Source organism: Tasmannia lanceolata, unplaced genomic scaffold (assembly GCF_043159265.1).
Source record: "Tasmannia lanceolata isolate RefF3 unplaced genomic scaffold, GAP_Taslan_0.1 ptg000023l, whole genome shotgun sequence".
Classification (NCBI taxonomy): domain Eukaryota; kingdom Viridiplantae; phylum Streptophyta; class Magnoliopsida; order Canellales; family Winteraceae; genus Tasmannia; species Tasmannia lanceolata.
The window spans coordinates 35,153,315-35,176,041 of NW_027518700.1; the positions used below are offsets into that span (position 1 = coordinate 35,153,315).

General features: G+C 40.6%; 2 protein-coding genes and 1 pseudogene across 2 annotated transcripts in view; 1 reads left to right on the forward strand and 2 right to left on the reverse strand.

Moving 5' to 3' along the window:
* The window catches only part of LOC143856825 (Acyl-CoA N-acyltransferases (NAT) superfamily protein), a 38,560-nt gene extending 37,625 nt beyond the window's left edge, over nt 1-935 (forward strand). Inside the window, exon 4 of the mRNA XM_077367121.1 lies at nt 863-935. Within this exon, the coding sequence (XP_077223236.1) occupies nt 863-920 (58 nt within the window). The 3' untranslated portion in view covers nt 921-935. The remainder of the gene's footprint in view (nt 1-862) is intronic.
* Nucleotides 936-2,845: 1,910 nt separating this feature from the next.
* Nucleotides 2,846-22,378, reverse strand: LOC143856195 (alpha/beta-Hydrolases superfamily protein). The gene is made up of 6 exons (XM_077366318.1): nt 22,031-22,378; nt 6,880-7,366; nt 5,761-6,100; nt 4,766-4,864; nt 4,522-4,645; nt 2,846-3,294 (listed from the first exon to the last, which is right to left on the reverse strand). The coding sequence occupies exons 1-6, from the start codon at nt 22,188-22,190 to the stop codon at nt 3,080-3,082; spliced, it is 1,425 nt and encodes a 474-aa protein (XP_077222433.1). The 5' UTR covers nt 22,191-22,378; the 3' UTR covers nt 2,846-3,079.
* Nucleotides 4,261-4,369, reverse strand: LOC143856839 (U6 spliceosomal RNA; annotated as a pseudogene).
* Nucleotides 22,379-22,727: the final 349 nt, after the last annotated feature.

Below are 22,727 nucleotides of genomic sequence, written 5' to 3' on the forward strand. Positions count from 1 at the left end.
TCCCAGAGGCGGGGACGGGCGGGGATGGAACCCCCCCCCCCTACGCGCCCCGCTACCAATTACTCGTGGTTTTACACGTACAGTTTAAAATTTTAGACTTTTTAATGGTAAAATTAATTTATTTTTATATGTTATTGACATTGGCAGGACCATGTTTTGAAATTTGAATTTTGATTAATCCCACTCATATTGTCTTTTACCATCCAAACAGCTGTCAAAAGTCAAAACTCAAAATTTATTGTAGTTAAGTTTCCAAAACACCAAAATTTATTATAGTCGTCTCTATATCTCACCCTACGAAGCCTAAATTTCTCTGCAAAAAAGAACAGAGAGAGCATTTATGGGGGCGGGGAATTTGGCCTCGTCCTATGCGGGGCGGGTACCAGGGGGTGTGGGGGGGGGGGTAATACCTTCATGGGGATTCCTCATTTTCCCCGAAGTGGGGACGGGGCGGGGAATCTAACTTGAGGCGGGGACGAGGAATGCAACATCCGGCCCCGACCCGACCCGCCCCGTTGCCAGCATTACCCTCTATCAAACAGACCCTAAAACCCTTTGTAAAATCTTCCCTTTTACTTAAGCTTCCGCTACTCGCCCCTGCGTCACTAACGGACAAGGTTGATTTAAAGGCAGGTGAAATGTTGCGTGCCATAATGGGTCCCAAGTCGAATGGAATAAATTAGATTTGATTTGTGCTTTTAGATATTTCTTTCTTAGTGGTTTGTTTTGGGTAGGATTCTTAGAGATAAAGACCAGGGTTTCTAGATTAGCTTTGATAGGTGTTTTAGAGAAAGTGATAAGTTGATTTCTATAAATAATATGCAATTAGTCTTTTTCAAAAGAATGAAAAAACTTGTTACAGAAAGTGTCTTTGCGCACAAAGGAGGATTGATCCTTCCCTTGAAGTGGATAAGGGCTGACTTTCCCTCTAAGAAGATCAAAACCGTGCGAACCGATTCGGGTTTGTAAAATAAGGCCCTATCTGGATTGCATGAATTTTCTTTAAAAGTTTGGAAAAGAAATTTTTTTCCAAATACAATCGTACTTCTCCATTGTTTGATTACAAATTGAAAAAAGTAACTTAAGCACAGCTATTGCTCTCACAACTAGCCCCACAAATAGTCCATGGAATTTTATTTCCATGGTGGCAAAAAATGGCTCACAAGTGTATCATTTCTCCCTAAATTGTGGAGATAAAAAAATTCTGTAGGAAAAGTTTTTCCACGGGTTTTCCTGGAATCCAAACGGGCCCGTTGCCAAAAGAAAAGTTTCAACAGAAAATGCTAAATAAAGTCACTTATGCACTCCTTCCTTGTTACTTAGGCCTTTTTTGGATTGTAGGAATTTTTTGAAAAGTTTGGAAAAGGAAAAATCGACCCCCATATATCTTAAATCTACCCCCATGTAGGGCAGTGCAGAGAGAGAGAGAGAGAGAGAGAGAGAGAGAGAGAGAGAGAGAGAGATAGATGGGGTCGGTTTGAGATATTAGGGGTGGATTTATCACTGCCCAAATCTTTCTGTCAGAAATATTTTTCTTGCCATCCAAGTGTGGCCTTAATGGGTCCCATTTTTACCTTGTTTACGTGATTAGATCTGTTGATCTGAATAGCAACCATAGGTCCAACCAAGGTTTTAACTTTCGTTTTTTGGTATGAAATGTCAACCGAAATCTTGCAAAATCACGGAAATATTTTGGTACGAAATCACCACTGAAATCCAGGCAAGATTCTTCACTACTAGTATTTTTTTTGTATTTTGTATCGTTTTTCAAAAAAATCTTAAAGGATTCTCGTTGTTCTTCTCTTTTCTGCAAGTGGAGTAGAATTTTGTGAGGTTTTATGTCGAAATGTCGAAACATTGATTCTTTTATCTGAAAAGTTGCATGTTTTGCATTTTTCAACTGAAATTCGCATTTTTCAACTGAAATTTCGGCAAAATTTTATTTCACATGAAAACTTATATATTCCCAAAACCAAGTGAATTTTGTTTCGATACCAGACAAAATCAAAATGTTTCCTTGCTAATTTAAAACCATGTGTCTGACCAAATACCGTTGAGAAGTCAGATGATCGAAGGTGCCGAGTAAGGGCTACTGAATAAAAAGCAACTGCTGAAGTGATTTCTCAATCAAACGAGAGCTTCGTTTAAGCCTACTCTTTTAAGATTTTGAGAATTGATTTTGAGTCCAGTGATTATTGGACTCAACATTAAATAAAATTTCTCTTGCAATAATCAATTTTGGAGTCAAAATCCAAAAGGAAAAGTGCTTAGAGTTCAACCAATAAAATACTTAAACAATGAACTTTTCTAGTCCTTTATCTTATGCACGGGATGTCCGTTCCAGATAGGTCCAAAACCATACGAGTCACCTCATGACGTTCTTCCAGATCAACTGTGGTGATTTCACATACATTCCCCCTATGCCCTCTCGAGTCAGACATGGAAGTTGCAAATTTCATCATGACAAACTTCTAAAAAGGGACGAAATGATTTGTATTTATTTTGTAGATAGTATGATTTAAGGCAACACACCCTGTTGAAGTAAAAGGAACATTTACTGGAAGATTTGAAGTTTAAAACTGGCAGATGATTATAAGGAAATCAGATTCCTATGGAGGATGGAGGAATCTCCACTTTTAATTCATAATTTTCCAAGGTTTGTTGGGTAAATTTTTTTTTTTTTTAATTAGGAGGGTGAACTAATTAAAAAGAACAAAGTTACTGTGTGCTCAAGCACTGATGCTAGACAATTTGAATGTGGGTATATCCAAACTCTTTTTCTCACTTGGTATGAAATGCATTATTCAGAATTTCCAAGTTTTCCAACACATTCATACCCAATTAGTAGATATACAACAACATGGGAAACTAGAATTTTTCTCACTTCTTAATTTCGAGTCATACCTTATAAAAATTTAATTAAGACAGGGTAACCTGAAATCCCTCTAGTAGCGTTTTCTAATGATGGACATGATATGCACCAGATTTTAGTGTCTGTATCAAATTCAGAGAATAAAACAGGAACAAAATAAAGAAATGATGCCATGTATACAACATACCTGTGAATACTATTCAAGCTTCAAGCCGTTGCTTGCAGAAGCTGTTCCTGGGGAGCTCCGAAAAGTCCCCGAAAGAACTTCTCCACGACTGAAAGGAACTCTTCCACCTTTTCTTCGTGAGGCAAGTGGCCGCAGTTCTTAATTACTTCGAGACTGGAGCCAGGTATAGCCAGTGATAGCCGCTTGGCATTCCAAGACGGGACAATCCGGTCATTGTCGCCCGTGACGATCAATACTATATTGAATCAGCAAACGGACCCAAGAAGTTAAATAGAGCAGTGGTCAATAGTACACATTTTTTTGGGTAGTTAAGCTGGGGTTGAAACTCCAACCTCCCCATTGGAGAACAAAGCCCTGACTATTGAGCTGGAGGGTCAATAGTACTCATATTATTTCATTTCTTTACAAAAGAATCAGTTTTGAATTATCTCTGTTCCTCACTTTTGGTACTGCAGAGCAGTGTTTAAAAATCTGATCTAATAGTCAGAACTCAAAAAACAGGACCGAGTACAAGGGGAAAAAAAAACTAGAGTGGACTCTTCATTTTCTTGAAATGGCAAGAAATATATTAGGTAAAAACAAAAAAAACAAAAACGACCGTCCTGAAGACGCCGCTTCTAGAAAGGGGGACCCTAAAACATTAGCACTTTGAGGAACATGGAAAAAAGAAAAAGAAAAATCTTTCCCAATATATAAATCAGTAATATTATCCATAAAACAATACTTAAATTTTCTTGCAACAGTAAGGCCCTCTTTAGGGTAACCCGAAACTATGTCACAAATATCGTCCCTGGGAATTTCTCTGAAAGTGAAAACCTCAGGATACATCACTTTTTTTTGGGTTTATATCGGGAAAAAACGAAAATAAAATTATATAAAAAATAAATTATAATAAAGGATATAAAGTAAAAAATCACGATATTATCTTGATATTTTCATTGTAAATGATAAAAAAAGAAAATATTGCTATATTTTTAAAACTTTCGTGATTATTTCAGGATTTTGTCGTTATATCAAAATGTTGCGATAAAATTGTGATATTTTGAAAATGTTGGAGATATTTGTGACGTGTCCCCGAAAAATTATTTGCGTATATAATCTTATATGCAAATAATGGTCATAATACTCTACATCTTAATTGGTGGCTTCCAAAGTGGCCTAAACGTCCCATATGCAAAAAAGATTAACTTTTTCTTGAAAGGAAAATTCTAACCATTTTTCGATTTGTGATTGTCATCCTTGCACAGGGGCATGCCACATGCCAATCCTCTCTGTATCGTTCCAATTTTATCCGATGTCTCCAAAGAGACAAATATAAGATTTATAAGAATAAAATTAGCTATAAATAATCTTATTTGCAAATAAGGACCAATTTTGGTTGAATCCAAAGAGGCAATTAGTCAGTTTCTTAACTTTTGATAATATATATACAAAAGGGGAAATGAGAGTCCATGATTACTACCTGGACAAGAAATCTCATGGAGTCTCCTTGCAAGTGGTGGCTTCTTTGATTCAGATGAGGAATCTGTAAGCATGGCTACAGTGTACTCTAAAAGAGCCTTGTCCCAATCCTTAACCCTCAATGGCTGAAAAGGTAAAAAACAACATTGAGTTAAGCATAAAAGAGGAGCACATATTCAATATAGACTACATGACATAAAACTGTAATAATCAAAATGTAACCAGTGGTTAGATGATTGACTTGCCTTGGTATAACCCTGAAGGACATGATCAGTGACTTGATTTGCATCATACCATGCATTTCGAACGGCAGGTATACCAAACTTATCCATGATCATCCTTACCTGTAAGCCACCAAGAGGCATTCAATTCGGAGCTTTTATATCTAAGATACTTCATACACTTAAAAGTTCGTCATGCTAAATAGCCTGCGTAACCCAAGTATCAGACATGACATCCAGGGAAAACATTTTTATCTACCTGATTTCTTGTGTTGTGGTGTTCTTGTATATGAATATTACGTTTCAAAGCTTAAGTTTCAGTACATATATTTATATTATCTGCCTGGATGTGTCAGTGACTCAGTGTGTTGGATTTAAACCTTTTAGCAATTGCTGTGTCAGACACCTCATGTCCATGTTTCACACTGGCATAGATGCCCATGTACAAGTTACATAATTTGGAAGCATGATGAAACCTTGCACATCGACCCTAGTAGAAAGTGATTTCTAACATCACAGAGACCATGGGAAGCAGTGTTTCAAAATGTGGATGCATGTCAAAGTGCGGTCGAAGAAAATCAATCAACTTGACACGGCGCGGTCGAGTACTCGGTTGACGCGGTCATTACTCAAGAGAGGCAAAGGAGTTTTTATTGACTCTGTAGGGCCAAACGTGGAATGCGGGGGCAAAACACGGAACATGGACAAGGGAAAAGGGAGTCGACTCAGGGAGTCCAAGATGACGTAGGTGAGTTTTAAAACTATGATGGGAAGGCTACGTCCTCAGCAATTTTATGCAGCCAGGCATTTTTGGTTATTTCATGGAACTTGCAGAAAGATATAAAATTGAAATAACTTCAAATGGCATTTTAAAAATAGCAGGAATGGCAGGAAAAGATAACTCGTCCACTTTCATGAAATCCCCCAACAAGAATAAGGAATGAAAAGCCGTTATCAAGTTCAAACGCTGACATGATTTTGTGGAATGTATTATGCAACCAGATGGAGTTCACACTTACCAACATTAGAGCGACTGTTGACCGGAGAATTGCGGATAAAACTTTCCTATACAGAGAGCTGACCATATCCACCATCCCTTTAACCATCTGCATTGTTGCCCGTGCAATGTACTTATAAAACTTAGATAATATCTTCCTAATCTTTAAAAATAGGTTGTCTTGATCACTCGAATTCAAAGAACCATCTCCTATCTGACTTTCGCTTGTCATTTGACTTTCTCCTGTTTCCTTGTGTTTAATAAGAGGGGCCACAATTGCTGGGGCAACAAGGATCAGAGCAGCGACACGTTCAGGAGCTTCAAAGTATGTATTAACTGCTACAAGGCAACCAGCTGAGTGCCTGGGATCTCATTTTTTCAGGTTTGGACAGATTTCAGCTGTCAGCAAAGAGAAAATGTCGCAGGAAAAAGAAGACTTTGAGTTTTTTTTTATTTAATTAAGAAAAGAATAATAAGTAAAAAGCATGATAGATGTACATTTGCCCCATATTAGAATTCCTAAAAGAAAAAAATGAATTTTCAAGAGTGGCTGAAACAAAGGTCCAGAAATTGGATTGAACTCTAAAATCTTAACATGAATGGATTGAATCAAGTCATAAAACCAAACCATAATTATAAGAGTTTATTTCTATTAAATTTTCAAAAAAATAATAAAGTACATTTAAAATGCAAAAAATAAGAGCCCAAGTTAATCATATTTTAACATTCCAAATCAAATTTAGTCAATGACAGCATTTCATGGTTTTTTTCGTTGTTAATGAAACGTATATGCATCTAGAACAAACACTAGATAGACTTCAGGATTAGTATATAACCCACATTTCAGTTCTGCCGCGCTTCAGTTCAAAAGATAAAACTTGAGCTCAACTCTAAAATAATTAACAATCATGAAACAAAATGCCATTTCATTTTTCATGTGAAACAATTCATATTTATGATTTGTCAAATGGTAAGTAAAATCATGAATGACTTTCTACAGGAGAGAATACATTCAAATAGGATATGCATCTCTAAGACATACATTTTCAACAACACAGGGTTGGATGAACATGATACTAGCGCCTTAAAACCATTTAGACAAAATTGATGTATGGCACTGAGAGAGAAAATTTTTACATACCCCACTAAAATCGCCTTCTCAGCAGCTAAAAGGTTGATGAAGGAAAGGGTTGCAAGCACGGAAAATGCCATCGAATATGGATATATAGGTGCACTATCCTCACTATTAGAGGTCAAGTGTCCCAAAGAATTTACTCTTGATGTCAGCCCAAAAGCAGGCCTGTCAAAAGCAAGAACTTTTGTGCCAACCAACCATGCCAAAGGCTTCATGACTCGATTCCATGAGAATACAGAAGCACCAAAACCATGTAATAGAATGATGGGAAACCCAATCTTTATAGATCTGCCGGGAAGTTGAGAAGAAGCCCGATCCTGAAATGAGGAGTCCATATGTTCATCTTCTTGGCATATTTTGTGGTGTAGCTGAACCCCTTTAAACTCACAAAAGTAACTATCTGGTTCGGCTAACATTGCTGGATCCAATAATTCGTCCTGATCTATACCAGCTACACTTCGCCTTTTCTGCTTCTTTTTACCGATCAATGACTCTGAAGAATTCAAAAGAAGCCGAGAAATACTCCAGAAGTATAAAGACTTACAGAAGTATCAAGTTTCATGGATAATTAAATTGAAAAAAATCAGCTTCTAATGCATCGTTATTCAAAGTGTGTATAACTATATAGTTGTTCAATGTAAATTGATTTTTAAAAATGAAATTGACTCATAAATCAGACATTAGTTCAACTCTATAGCATTAATGAAAAACTTGCTATTTTTCTGAATTAAATACTTCAACAGTATTGGATCTATGAAAGTAATGATTTCCAATTGTTGCAATGAATTAAGTGGTGAGGATTTCAACCCATATTCCATCAGCATAAATCATGAAAGGATACTATGAATTAAGAATTCATTGAAATTAAAATTTTAAGTCATAAATTCCATTTATATGTATGTGAAGAAATGAGAAGTTTAAGACTGATAAAACACAATTATTGCAATGAAAAACAAATAAAGGCTACTTATAACATGGTTTTCAGTGTGTTTAAACTATTTCTCATTATACATTATCTAAGTATATTTGAATGAAAATCAGGCAGGCCAGTCACAATCCATCTTCAAGAGTAAGTGTAACCAATGTAAATTCCAGCTATTCTAAAGCTATTGCAAAGTTTGTAGGGTGCAATTAGGACACATTGCCTTGAAATACCATAGTATTGCCCTGATATTGAAGTTCTCTATGAGCAGGATTTGGATCTATTTATCAAGCTATGATTAAAGCTTGGAGGCCTAGAAAGGAAACCCCAGAAAAACTGCAATCTCAAAAATGTTTGTATAAAACCTGGACAAGAGATTGGCTGGCTCGACAAGCCAATGGATTTTGCATTGGGTCTGATCACCCTAAATCGGTATTTGGCAAGACTTCCTGTACAATGTATTGAAATCTAGGATCTAAGTAGTAGGACTATGAACCGGACTTACCTGAGTCGGGCCTGAAGTTGATCCATTGACAATAGAGATCCGATAAGAATTAGAGAAAAATTAAGAAGAATTAAAAAACCTAAAAGGCTAAAACGAAAACCTCTAATGTACTTTTTTGAATTATAAAGACAAAACTTATTAAAAACCATGAAGAAAAGACCTCAACAGAGCTAGTCAAGGCAGAACAGGAACAAACAAGACAACACAACTAAAAATTAAATACAAAGTTTAGTTTAGCATGAAGTCATTCAAAAAAAAAGTTTAGTTTAGCATGAAGAAAGACAAAGATCTCGCCAATCACAAAAGAGGTAAGTTGGGCAAAGAAATGAATACAACATTTATTACTCTCACTCCAAAGAAAGAAGGGGCTATCAAACTAAAAGACTTTAGGTATATCAGCTTAGTACACAATTCCAAGGGGAATTTATGAAAGGCCAACAGACCCTGGATGGAATTCTTGCTGCTAATGAAGTTATTGAAATGAAGAGAAGAGGTGAGAAAGGGATTATATTCATGATCGATATGGAGAAGGTGTACGACCATGTGGATTAGCACTTTGTGGATTTCATTTAGGGGAAGATGGGATTTGGCAAAAAATGGAGGGTTCAAGGAAAGCTTGCATATCCACGCCAACTCAACTCAACTAAGCTTTTGTCCCAAACTAGTTGGGGTCGGCTAATGAATCCTTAAGAAAATTTTCATGAAGAAGGTGAAAGAATCTACCCGGCTCAAATTGACTAAGTCTAATCCTGACACTAGTTGGGTTCGTCTACATGGGTCATTTTCTTCCATTCTCTCCTATCCAAGGTCAAGTTCTCTGTTATGTTCCTAGCCATCAAGTCTTTCCTCATTGTTTCTACCTAAGTTGTTTTCGGTCTGCCCCTACCTCTTTTTACTCCATAATTTGGCACGAGTCACTTCTTCCCATTGGAGCATCCAAAGGCCTACATTAGATATGCCCAAACCATCTTAAGCGGTGCTCTCTCATCTTCTCCTTAATTGGTGCCACCCCCACCTTTTTACGGATGTCTTCATTTTTAATTTTATCTAACTTTGAGTGGCCGCACATCCATCTAAGCATTCGCATCTCCGCTACAGTCATCTTATGCACATGCTGCTTCTTGGTGGCCCAACATTCTGAGCTGTACTGCATGGCTGGCCTCACAGCTGTCTTATAAAACTTTCCCTTCAACTTGGTAGGTATTTCACGGTTGCACAGAACTTCTGAAGCATGCTTCCACTTCAACCAACCTGCTCTTATCCATGCCAACATTCTCTATTATTGTAAATGGGAGCCTAGCTGATTTTTTTGGCAATACAAGAGGGATAAGGCAAGGTGATCCCATATCATCATTCCTATTCATTATGGGGGTGTAAGCTCTACGTTTTCTCTTATCTAAAGCGGAAGAAAGGGATTTTCTTAGAGGAATGGAACCCAACAGAAATGTCCAGCCTGTATCGCATTTGAAGTTTGTTGATGACACTCTCCTATTTCTCAAAGCGGACATTGAGCGAGTAAGAAATCTAAAAAGAATCGTTAGATGGTTTGAAATGGCCTCTAGGTTGAAATTTAATTTCTCAAAGAGATTGATAGCAGCAATGAATATGTAGATCGAAGAGTTGTCATATCACACTTTAGCATTAGGCAGCAGAAGGGAGGAGTTGCCCATCACATATCTTAGTTTACCTTTAGGACATGGAATTCCTAAAGCTTCACTTTGGGACCCTGTGGTGGAAAGATTGGGAAGGAAGATAACATCATGGAAGAAGAAATATTTACCCTTTCGGGAAAGAATTACCCTAAGGCAGTTGGTAAATTTGTCGGTATACTATATGTCTCTATACAAAATCCCGGCAAAGGTAGCAAAGAGAAAGGAAAATTTACAAAGAGATTTCTAGGGGAAGGAAAGCTAAGAAAGTTATAATACCTCATACGCTAGAGAAGAACATATCCTCTTCCAATTCTAGGAAGAAAAAAAAAGGTGGGAGAGGGGGATTCTTTAATTATATCCCTTCTTCTGGCTAGGCAATAAATCACATATTGTCCTAGGGCGGCGTTCCATGTCGCCGGCCGTGCCTTTTGGTTTTGTTAGCAGTTGACTACTCGTTTTTTGGCATAGCATTCCCTTCTGCCTGGCTTGACTATTGACCTCACTTTATTAGCCGGAGGCAAAGGACGCTAACTAGGAGTAGGAAACCATTCATTCATTGGCCCCCATTCAATACTATTCGAATCTCTCTAGGTTGAGCTCAGCCCTCCAAATCAAACTTGGACTTTGGAAGGAGGCCCGGAGTGCTGCTTCGGGGAAGAAGGGGGGCCAAAGAGGGTCCTTAACTCAACGAGCAGATTTTGTGAGCGATTCTCCCTTTTCCTTGAAGAAACATGGAGGCATTGGAATTGGTAAAATAATATTGTAGAATAAAGCTCTTTGGGGGAAATGATTTTGAAGATATGGGGAGGAGAAAGAGGCATTATGACAAAATTATTGGTGATAAGTATGAGTGGGGTTGGGGGTTGGGGGATGGGAGAGTATGAATCCTTCGCTAGGAAAAGGTTTGGGTGCATGGAAGTCCATTTATGTGTTTAAATCCTTGTATGAGTTCTTAATTGATTTATAGTGAGGAGAGAAGATGGAAATAGATTCTGAGAAGATTTCTGGGAAGGCAAGACTTTGTTGTGCAATGCATTCTTGGACCTAGACCTAGTAGCGACTCATAGAGGGGCTAGAGTGTGTGACTACATGGAAAGGAGGGGGATGAATGCTTGGATAGGGTCGTTAGACTTAGGAGAAACCTTAAGAATAGTGAAATAGCTAGCCTTTCGTCGCTTCTCGGCCTCCTATATTCCTCTCATTGGCTTCCTCTTGTCCTGACCAAAGTGTGTAGCTCCTTGATACTCAAGGCTCTTTTTCTGTTTGTTCTTTTTTTTCCCCATTAATTAGGGACCCATTTCAAAAGTATTTGGCAATCTATTGCTCCTCCACGGGTAGTGGAATTTGCTCGGAATATGGGGAATAAGAAAATCAATACTTGTGGTTGGCTCAAGAGGAGGAACATCCATCTTGCCAATTAGTGCATTTTATGCAAGGAAGAAGAGGCGTTGGATCATTTAATGGCACAATATTCCTTTGCTTAGCGGATTTCGAGGCCTATCATCCAAAGTTTCGAATTTCTTGGGTTTTCAAAAAATCAATCGAGAAAATCATCCTTCATTGGAGCATCGGGCCATTTGGAAAAGTTGGATAGAATCTTTGGAGTTCGGTACCTTATGCGACGATTTGGCATTTATGGAAAGAGGGCAATAGTCGCATCTTGGAAGAGAAAAAAGGTGGATCGGGAGAATATTATTAGAAATCGAAATCGGCCTCCTATCATGGGGAAGAAATGAAAAGAAATTCTCTATCAATTATTCCTCTCCATACTCCCTTAGAAGTACTCCATGTTCCATATCCTTCTGTGTCTGATTCTAGAATGGAATTGAGCACCCATCAGGGGCCTAATACAAATATTATAGTGAGGCAAAAGGTGGTCAGTGATAATGAAATGGGAATGGTTAATGTGTCTGATTCAGATAGTTTGGCTCTGGTAGAAGTTGGGGTTTTTGAAACAGAACCGATTGATTGGCAACATCCAGAGGAGGATTTAATTGAAATGTATGTGAATCATGTAGTATCTACTGGTAAAATTCTAGAACTAGCTTTCTATGGTTTGGAAGAGTATTTGTGGAATCATCTTAGAGCGATGGAGCACTCAGAGATACAAATTAGAAAGCAAATAGATCCTTCTTCCATGGAAGCTTCCAGGAAAATGGTTAGAGAATTGGCGCGTCTGAAGTTTGGAATAAACTATGAGGGTCCGTTGCAACGATCAAAAAATGAAAAAGAAATAGCAGCCAGGAGTCCTTTGGGGGGGGGGGGGGGGTTTACCATGAAGATTCTATCGTGGAATGTTAATGGGTTGGGCTCCCTAGAAAAAAAGGCCCATGTCAAGCAGGTGGTAAGGAGTTATAAGCCGGATGTTGTTTGTATTCTAGAAACAAAAATGTCACAGTTCACTTGATCTGAGATGAAACGGCTTGGACTTCAAACCCATTGGAATTTTATTACTTTAGATTCAGTGGGGGCTTCTGGTGGAATATTGGTGGCTTGGAATGAGAATAATTTGAAATGAAAGACCAGTTGATTAGTGCGTTCTCAGTTTTGGTAGTGTTGGAAAGCCTTAACGAAAGATCTAAGTGGACTTTCACAGGTGTATATGGCCAGTGATAAACGAGGATAAGGAACTTCTATGGGAAGAATTAGAGGTGGTGCGTAGAAAGTGGAACCATTCGTGGTGCCTAGGAGGGGACTTCAATGAAATCAGAAGGATTGAGGAGAGAGCGGGATGCAGTAGAGCTAGCCAGAATATGATAGCGTTTGCTGATTTCATTGCCTCTCATGAGTTGGTGGACTTACCTCTGACTGGGGCTTAGTTTACTTGGGCTAGAAGCAACAGTCGAAGCCGGTTGGACCATTTTCTCTTATCCCCCTTGTTGGAGAAGAACCAAAAATGAGAGAATAGAATGAGTTAAGGGCTTCTTCCTTCACTCAAGTATTTATATTATGAGAGGAAAAGGCAAAAGACAACTATGCCCTTATGGCATAACATACACACATACATAGCTATCCAACACTCCCCCTCAAGCTGGAATGTATATATTACACATTCCCAACTTGTTACAAATATCAATAAACTTAGCTTTGCTCAATGGTTTGGTGAAGGTGTCGGCTAACTGATCAGCAGATCGAGTGAATGTAGTACGGAACACGCCCTGCTGGATCTTGTGTCTAATAAAGTCGCAGTCTACCTCAATATGTTTGGTACGCTCATGAAACACTGGATTGTTTGCAATATAGATAGCCCCTTGTTATCACAATACAACTCTGCAGGAGAAGATGGAGGAAACCCAATCCCAGATAGAAGAGAACGTAGCCAAATGAGCTTACTACAAGTGTGAGACATGGCCCTGTACTCAGCTTCTGCAATTGACTTGGACACAACATTTTGCTTCTTGATGCGCCAAAACACAAGATTTCCCCCAACATATGTGCAATACCAAGTAGTGGATCGTCTGTCAGCCGGAGATCCAGCCCAATCAGCATCACAAAAGGCCTCTAATCTCATGTGACTATGTTTCTTGAAAAGTAGCCCTTTGCCTGGGGTACTTTTCAAGTAGCGAAGAAGATGCACCACAGCAGCCCAGTGAGAAGTGTGAGGCTCACTCATAAATTGGCTAACTATTCCCACAGCATAGGAAATATCAGGACGAGTGACAATGAGATATATGAGCTTTCCAACAAGTCTCCTATATCGGCCGGTATCCTCTAATAAGTCCCCCTCTTCTGGGAGAAGTTTAGTATAGGGTTCCATAGGGGTACTAGCAGGTTTGATCCCCAAGGATCTAGTCTCATCCAAAAGATCCAACACATATTTCGGCTGAGATAGGGAAACATTTGTACCTGAATAGGATACCTCAATCCCTAAGAAGTATCGAAGACGACCAAGATCCTTTGTAGAGAACTGTGTCTGAAGGAACATCTTCAATCGTTGAATGCCACAAGAGTCACTCCCTGTAATGATAATGTCATCTACATAGACTATGAGAATGACATATCCAGCATCAGACTTGAGGCTAAACACAGAGTGGTCTACCTCACATTGTTTCATACCATAGCCCATGAGAGAATCACTGAACTTGCCAAACCATGCACGAGCAGATTGTTTGAGGCCATATAATGACTTGCGAAGACGACAAACAGAGGAAGTGAACTCCCCCTGAGCAACATACCCTGGAGGTTGCTCCATATACACCTTCTCAACTAAATCACCATGGAGGAAGGCATTCTAGACATCAAGCTGATGAAGATGCCATCCATGATTGACGGCCAAAGATATAAGGACACGAACCGAGGGAATTTTGGCAACAGGGGAGAAGGTCTCGGTATAATCAATCCCATACGTCTGAGTGTATCCTTTGGCGACCAACCGCGCCTTAAGGAGCTCAACAGAGCCATCGGGAAGGTACTTGATGGCATAAACCCAGCGGCATCCAACAGCATGGACGCCAGAAGGAGAAGGAACAAGATCCCAAGTGTGATTCGCCTGAAGGGCGCTCATTTCAGCATCCATAGCAGCACGCCACCCAGGGTGGGTAAGAGCTTCCTGTAAGGACCTAGGCAAGGAGACAGAGGACATGGAAGACACAAAGCTGCGGAAAGTAGAGGGAAAATGATCATAAGATACATAAGAAGATATAGGATGAGCCGTAGTACGAGAACGCGTACGAGATGCAATGGGAGAGTCTAAATGAGGTGCAGAAGGAGAAGGTAATACCTGAGAAATGGACGGCGGAGTCTCTGGCTGAGACGAGAGGGGCGCAGGTGGAGCTGGAGGTGATCTAGGCGGGCATGACACTGATATACCTGCATAGGGCCAGATGTGGGAGGAGGAGCAGGCAGTGAAACGAACGGAGAGGGTGCCGGGGTAGGGGTAGGAGGAACTCGATCAGGGAGAACCGGAAGCGGAAGAGGAAGTGGGTCCAGAGACACTGGAGGAGAGGTAGGACTAGGAAAATAAGGAACTGACTCAAAGAAGGTGACATCAGTAGAGACAAAGCACCGACGAAGATGAGGACTATAACGCCGATAGCCTTTTTGGGTACGAGAGTATCCCAGAAAAACACACCTCTCAGCTCGGGGGTCTAGTTTGTCCACACCAGGACTCAACTTGTGGACAAATCACACACATCCAAAGACAAGAGGAGTAAGAGAGAAGTGGTCACCGTGAGGGTAAAGAACCGAGAAGGGAGAGCGAGTATCTAACACTGACGAGGGAAGACGGTTAGCAAGAAAACATGAAGTAAGAATGGCATCACTCCAATACGTTTTAGGAACATGCATTTGAAAGAGTAGAGTATGTGCCATGTCAAGAAGATATCGCAACTTTCTCTCAGCAACACCATTTTGCTGAGAGGTGTATGCACACGAAGACTGATGAAGAATACCACGACTCGCTAAGAACTCCTCAAAACCACTCGAAGAGGAAAAATATTCTCGTGCATTATCCGTGCGTAAACACTTAAGAGGAGAATCATATTGAGTAGTAATTTCAGCATAGAAGGTGCGAAAAGCATGAAAAACTTCAGAACGATGTTTAAGTAAATAAACCCATGTCATCCGACTAAAATCATCCACAAATACAATAAAGTATGTAAATCCAAAAAGAGACTTGGTCCTTGAGGGACCCCATACATCGAAATGGACCAACTCAAAAGGTTTCAAAACTCTAGATACAGGCCTAGAAGGGAACGACACACGATGGTGTTTTCTAAGTTCACATGACTCGCACTGAAATGGCTGAATGCTAGAGGAGACAATAGCGGTCTGCCGAAGAGATGGATGACCAAGACGGCAATGCCACTGATAGGCATCCACGGAGCTACTCAAAATGGTGGGAGAGGAGTGGTACTGTAGGTGGTATAGGCCGTCCAGCTCACAACCCGTTCTAATCGTCGCCCCAGTCAAGAGATCCTGAAAAACACAATATGAGGGAAAGAATGAGACAGAGCATTTCAAATTTTTGGTAAGTTGACTTACTGATAATAAGTTAAATGGAGAGGTAGGAACACACAAGACAGAAGAGAGGGTAAGGCCCTCATGAGGGGAAATAGAACCCATACCATAAATAGGGACTCTATTGCCATCTGCAAGAGTGATAGAGTGAGATTGAGAAGGGAATGACTGAAATGAGGAAAGAGATTGGGAATTACCCGTCACATGATTGGAGGCCCCAGAATCAATGATCCAGGAGCTGGAGCTCGTGAGAAGTGAAGCAGGCGAACTACCTGACTGGGCAACGGCTGCAGAAGGTGGGCGGCTGCTAAGTCGGAGATGCTGAAGCTCCTCATAATCAGCTCTGGAAAACTCAAAAGGCTCGTCTGGGAGATCCGAAGCATAAGACTGGAATGTGCCATTAATAGGGGACGCAGCAGAAAGGTGGGCAGCTCGGGAATGGCGGAGCTCAGGATGGAGCACGAAGCAAGTATCAACACGGTAACCATCCCGCTGACAGTGAGTGCAATAGGGTCAACCACGACCGCTAGTACCACGACCCCCACCTATCATACGACCACGTCCACGGCCAAGGGAGCCGCGACCATGGCCAAAGGAGCCAGTGCCACGACCGAAAGAACCAGTGCCTCGGCCGGAAGAAGTCTGAGTATCATACGAAGCAAGAGCGGAACCCTCAAAAGGAATCATAGTGGAGAGCCACCCGGGTCACACTGCTGAGCACGAGAGTAAATCTTCGGAAGGGAGGGTATGGCCCCTGATCCAATAAGCTGTTGTTCGGGCCCAAAGACTCAAGATAGTGTATAGCCCGAAGCTGATCTCGCTGACGAGAATCGTCGATCTGAAGTGAGGGGCATAAACACATCTAGCTGCTGAAATAGAGAGATAAATCGGCTGTAATGGTCAGAGAGGGATAAATCGCGGCGCTCAAGCCGAATCCACTCAGAGTAAGTCGCACAAATGCGAGTGAGTTTGTCGACCCCAGAAAACATGAGAGCAACATGCTCCCAACTGTCCTTGGCAGTCGCCAAGTCCATCATCGGCCGAGAAATATGATAAGCTATGATCTGTCATAGCAACGTGCATACCATCACATCATCCTGACGCCACCGGTCATAGGATTGATCTGAGGAGGGTGGAGGAGCCCGCTCAATGAGACAGACTCTGCGGCGAGCAAGAAGATATGTCTCAACCGCTCTCCGCCAGCTAAGATAATTGGAGCCATCAAGGCGCTCCGAGGTCATCTGAGGAAAGGACTGCTCAAGAGATGGAGAGTATGCGGGAGGATGGTAGCTCAAAGAAGGAGCCACAGGAGAGGCTGTCGCACTGTCAGTAGGAGAAGTGGTGGCAGGAAGCTCGGAAGTAGTGAAGGTGTCCATCAGGAGAGAAGAGGCTCACAAAGACCCGAAATAAAAACAAAGAAAGAAAGAAGAGGAAACCAAAAAGGGATAATGAGGAGTCACAAAATCGACTCCAGCAGACGAGCGCGGCTCCGAGGGCAAAGAAGAAGGAGAAGAGGCATAGAGAGACAAGATACATAAGACAATAACAAGTGCCAATCGGAGTCGCGAAGAAAAGGGATAGATATAGAAGAGATTTAGACCATAAAGAAGGAGAAAAGGAAAGAGAATAGGGTTTTAGGGCTTGAAGAAGGGTTTTAGGAGGGAGAAAGGGGAGGCCAAGAGCGAGAGAGATGGGAGGGAAGGTAGAGAGGGAGATGGTGGCGAGAGAGAGAGAGAGCAATAGGGTGGCGTGAGAGGAGCAGCAGGGGGGCAACCAGGGGGCGCGCAGGGGGGGCAACCAGGGGAAGAAGAAGAAGAAGAAGAGAGAAGAAGAGGGAAGAAGAAGAAGAAGAAGAATGGGAAATGGGTTTAGGTCATAGGGTTGGGTGGAGAGAGAGGAGGGGAAGAAGGAGAGAATCTCCAATTTGGTCCCTAGGGCACAAAAACCCTAAGGCTCTGATACCATGTTGGAGAAGAACAAAAAAGGAGAGAATAGAATGAGTTATAGGCTTCTACCTTCACTCAAGTATTTATTTTAAGAGAGGAAAAGGCAAAAGACAACTATGCCCTTATGGCATAACATACACACACATACATAGCTATCCAACACCCCTCTTGGATGGAGGTTTTCCCTGACATCCATCAGATAGCCATTGATCATGCGGTATCCGGTAATATATCTTTGAGCACTCTAACTCATATAAGCTATATGAGCTAGAGTGCTCAAACACATGGGTCCCACATTTTTTGGGGTGATCCGAACCATTCATTTGCAAGGCCCCATCATAGATAGGATGTGTAGCAAAAATCAGGTCCATTGGATCATCCTAACCCCTCTAAAAGTGGATGGCAAAAATGGGCAGATTTGTCGACAAACAGTTCTGTCCATTTTTCCCTCCACTTTTGTATGGGTTAGGATGATCCTATGAACTTGATTTTTGGTACACACCCTATCCATCAATATATATATATATATATATATATATATATATATATATATATATATATATATATATTTATATTTATATATATATTGATCTTGAAAAAAAAAAAGATTCCATTTTGCTTTTTTATGCGTTTTTCAATTATGACTTGCTTGGTCGGAGCGTAGACGAGCGAGCAGAGCCCAGGAAACAGGAGCAATTGACCACATTTTTAAGTAGGCCTCGTCCGTCTAAAGGCCTTCCAAATGAATGCTTTGGATCACCCCCAAAAATGTGGGACCCATGTGTTTGTGGAACTCTAGCTCATATAAGCTTCGTGAGCTCAACAAGCTCACGAACCGTTTTCCCTCGCTATATATATATATATATATATATATATATATAGAGAGAGAGAGAGAGAGAGAGAGAAGCATTTTTGCGCTATAGCGTAGATAAGCTTATCTGCGCTTGAGCACAGAAACAAGAGTGGGCCCACATTTTTGGTGGGATCCAAAGCACTCATTTGATGGGACCCTTCATGGATAGGGTGTCCACCAAAAATCAGCTCCATTGGATCACCTTAGGGTGTCCATTTGTGGGGCCAAAAAATGGGCAGATAATAGTATCTGTCTATTTTTTGGCCCCACAAATGGACACCCTATGGTGATCCAATGAAGCTGATTTTTGGTGGACACCCTATCCATGATGGGGCCTTCCAAATGAATGCTTAGGATCACGCCCCCAATGTGGCCCCACACCTGTTTCTGTGCTCGAGCGTAGATAAGCTTATCTGCACTCGAGCGCAGAAACCCTTTTCTCATATATATATATATATATGAGGAAAAGGATTGTACGCTCGAGCGTACCAAGCTTATGGTACGCTCGAGTGCCCAATCACATATGGGCCCACTTTGTTAGGATGATCCAAAGCATTTATTTGAAAGGCCCTATCATAGATAGGGTGTGTACCAAAAATCAGCTCCATAGGATCATCCTAACCCATCCATTTGTGGAGGATAAAATGGACATACCACAAATCTGCCTATTTTTGCCCTCCACTTTTGGAGGGATTAGGATGATTCAATGAAGCTGATTTTTGGTACACACCCTATCTATGATAGGGCCTTGCAAATGAATGCTTTGGATCATCACAAAAAATGTGGGACCCATGTGATTGGGGGACTTGAGCGTACCATAAGCTTGGTACGCTCGAGTGTACAATCCTTTACCTGTATATATATATATATATATATATATATATATATATATATGAGAAAACGGTTCCTACACATATGTGTAGATAACTTATCTACACACTAGCTTAAAATACAGTGGAGGCCACATTATTTGGGTGATCCAAACCATTCATTTTTAAGGCCCTTACATAGATAGGGTGTCCACAAAAAATCAGATCCATAGGATCATCCTAACCATTCGAACTGTGGAGGCAAAAAATGGACTAATTTGTAAAGGTTTAAAGACATCCATTTTACCTCCACAAATCGTAGGGTTGGGATGATCCTATGGATCTGATTTTTTGTAGACACCCTATCTATGTGAGGGCCTTTAAAATGGATGACTTGGATCACCCAAACAATGTGGGCGCCAACTGTATTTTAAGCTAGTGTGTAGAGAACTCTCTACACATATGTGTAGGAACCGTTTTCTCTCTCTCTCTCTATATATATATATATATATAGAGAGAGAGAGAGAGAGAGAGAGAACATTTCCTACACACTTGTGTAGGTAAGTTACCTACACACTAGCTTAAAATACAGTGGGGCCCACATTGTTTGGGTGATCCAAACCATTCATTTGAATGATCCTCACATAGATAGGGTGTCCACAAAAAATCAGATCCATAGGATCATCCTAACCATTCAAACTATGGAGGCAAAAAATGGACTAATTTGTGAAGGTTTATACATGTCCATTTTACCTCCACAAATCGTAGGGTTGGGATGATCCTATGGATCTGATTTTTTGTGGACACCCTATCTATGTGAGGACCATTCAAATGAATTGTTTGGATCACCCAAACAATGTGAGCCCCCACTGTATTTTAAGCTAGTGTGTAGGTAACTTACCTACACAAGTGTGTAGGAAATGTTCTCTCATATGTATATATATATATATATATATATATATATATATATATAGAGGAAAGTGTCTCTAGTCTCTCCCCTAGATAAGCTTATCTACTCCTCCCTTTAAAAAAACACAGTGGGCCCACGTTGTTTGGATGATCCAAAGCATTCATTTGATAGGTCCTAACATAGATAAGGTGTGCCCAAAAAATCAGCACCAAAGGGTCATCCTAGAACTTCGTTTTGTTGGGCACACCGTGTCCAAAATGGACGCATATAAATGTGGACGTTTATATGCGTCCAAAATGGGTACCACAAGGCACCACAAAACGAAGTTCTAGGATGACCCTTTGGTGCTGATTTTTTGGGCACACCTTATCTATGTTAGGACCTATCAAATGAATGCTTTGGATCATCCAAACAACGTGGGCCCACTGTGTTTTTTTAAAGGGAGGAGTAGATAAGCTTATCTAGGGGAGAGACTAGAGACACTTTCCTCATATATATATATATATAGAGGAATTTGTGGACAAATAATGTCTGTCCATTTTGACCTCCACAAATGGATGGGTTAGGATGATCCTATGGAGTTGATTTTTGGTACACACCTCATCTATGTAAGGGCCTTTTCAAATGAATGCTTTGGATCATCCTAACAAAGTAGGCCCCAGTAAGCCCCAATGTGATTAGGAGCTTAAGCTCACCAACACTTTCCTCATATATATATACTTTTTTTTTTTTTTAATTTAGTTTGTTTAATAAAAATTATTGAATCCACGAATCCTACCTTTTGGGGTTTGCCAAATCCGATACCTCGAATCCGTGTCAGATACCGACACGCGAATCCGAATCCATGCAACACAGGGTTCATTGGTTGCTTGGTTTGGGTTTGGATTTGATTCGCAGTTTGCAACTTCCATCCAATCCCAATTCGAGTTTTTTTCGATTTTTAAGTTTGATTTTCTCTAGCTCAATCACAAGCTATACTTAGAGAAACCATTCAGATTGAGATCCACTATGGACCGAGCTATCGACTAATGTTCCTCTCTTCTTCGTAATCGCCTGTAATCCAATCCCAGAAGATGGAAATGGGTTGACCACCCCTAGAATTGAATTTTGGACATTTTATAAATCAAATTGGAACTCCTGCGCATTCATCACAGACACACCACTCGCACTGACCAACCAGGGCAGCCGCTTGGCGACCAAGCAAATAAGTAGTTGGTGTATTTCACTGAATTAAAATGGTGTGCCAAATCCACAGTGGAATTACCAATTCCCGTTTACCAATTCGTTGATGTTTGTTTTTCTAATTCCAAGAAAATCAAGTAAAATAAACTCCGCGAATTCTAAAGTAAAATAGGTAAAAGCAAAAAAGAGAAAAAAAAAAGGCTACTGATATTGAAACTGGCACTACCAAATTTTAATAACTGCACGAACTCAGCTCGTCTTTTCCTTTTAATTTGACTTCTAAGAGATTTTAGGGAATTGTAATAAGCTTTGACAGCCGTTTGAACAATAAAAGACAAGATGAGTTCGTGTAATTATCAAAACATGGTAGTGCCAGTATCAAAAAACAAAAAGTAAGTATGATGGGAAGAATGAAATTACCAGAATATTCTGCACCGGAGCCGCTAATCGAAGCAGCTCTCAGGCGAGTATCCGGGGTCCTCATTTTCTGAATCTTTGTGAAAACGAGCGATTCCTCGCCAGAGAAATTCGTGTTGGGTGGAGGGGCGAAGCAGAGGAATCGATGCAGTCCAATACTCATTGTCTTGCGAAGGAGAAATCAGATTCCACGGAAAATGGTGGAAATTGGATGATTCCACCAAGAAAATGATACTTTTTTTTCCTCACCAGATGATTTTGGCAGGAGCCAAGAGATTGCGCTGGTAATTGGAACTTGGAACTTCTACTTTCTTTTTACCGTTTTGTTAAGGGAGAGAGAGAGAGAGAGAGAGAGGGCCAAAAGCATAAAAGTTAACCATATCTATTAGGGGGGGGGGGGGGGGGGGGGATATCCAACAAGGGGGGGAAAATATCACTGCCCATAATCTATCGTTTGAAGTTCGTACTGGTAATAAAGATTCGTGGTAGCTTGGTTTTTCATCAATCTCCACCGTACACGTGGCAGTAATTAAGCGATGGGAGATTGGGAGCAAATCAGTACAGGGAAGTGATATATTCGTCCATTTGTTTTTGGGACAGCCCTCTCTACTAGTTTACACTAGGGGGGGCTGTCCCAAGTAAAAAACGTAGCGAATATATCATTGTCACTCATTATTACATTGCGAATGATGTCAGTACC

Coding starts and splice junctions, on each gene's coding strand:
- LOC143856195 (XM_077366318.1), bottom strand. CDS start 22,190: ATGAGTATTGGACTGCATCGATTCCTCTGCTTCGCCCCTCCACCCAAC. Junction 7,367..22,030: donor CTCCGGTGCAGAATATTCTG/GTAATTTCATTC, acceptor TGAATTCTTCAG/AGTCATTGATCGGTAAAAAG. Junction 4,865..5,760: donor CAACAGTCGCTCTAATGTTG/GTAAGTGTGAAC, acceptor GGTGGCTTACAG/GTAAGGATGATCATGGATAA.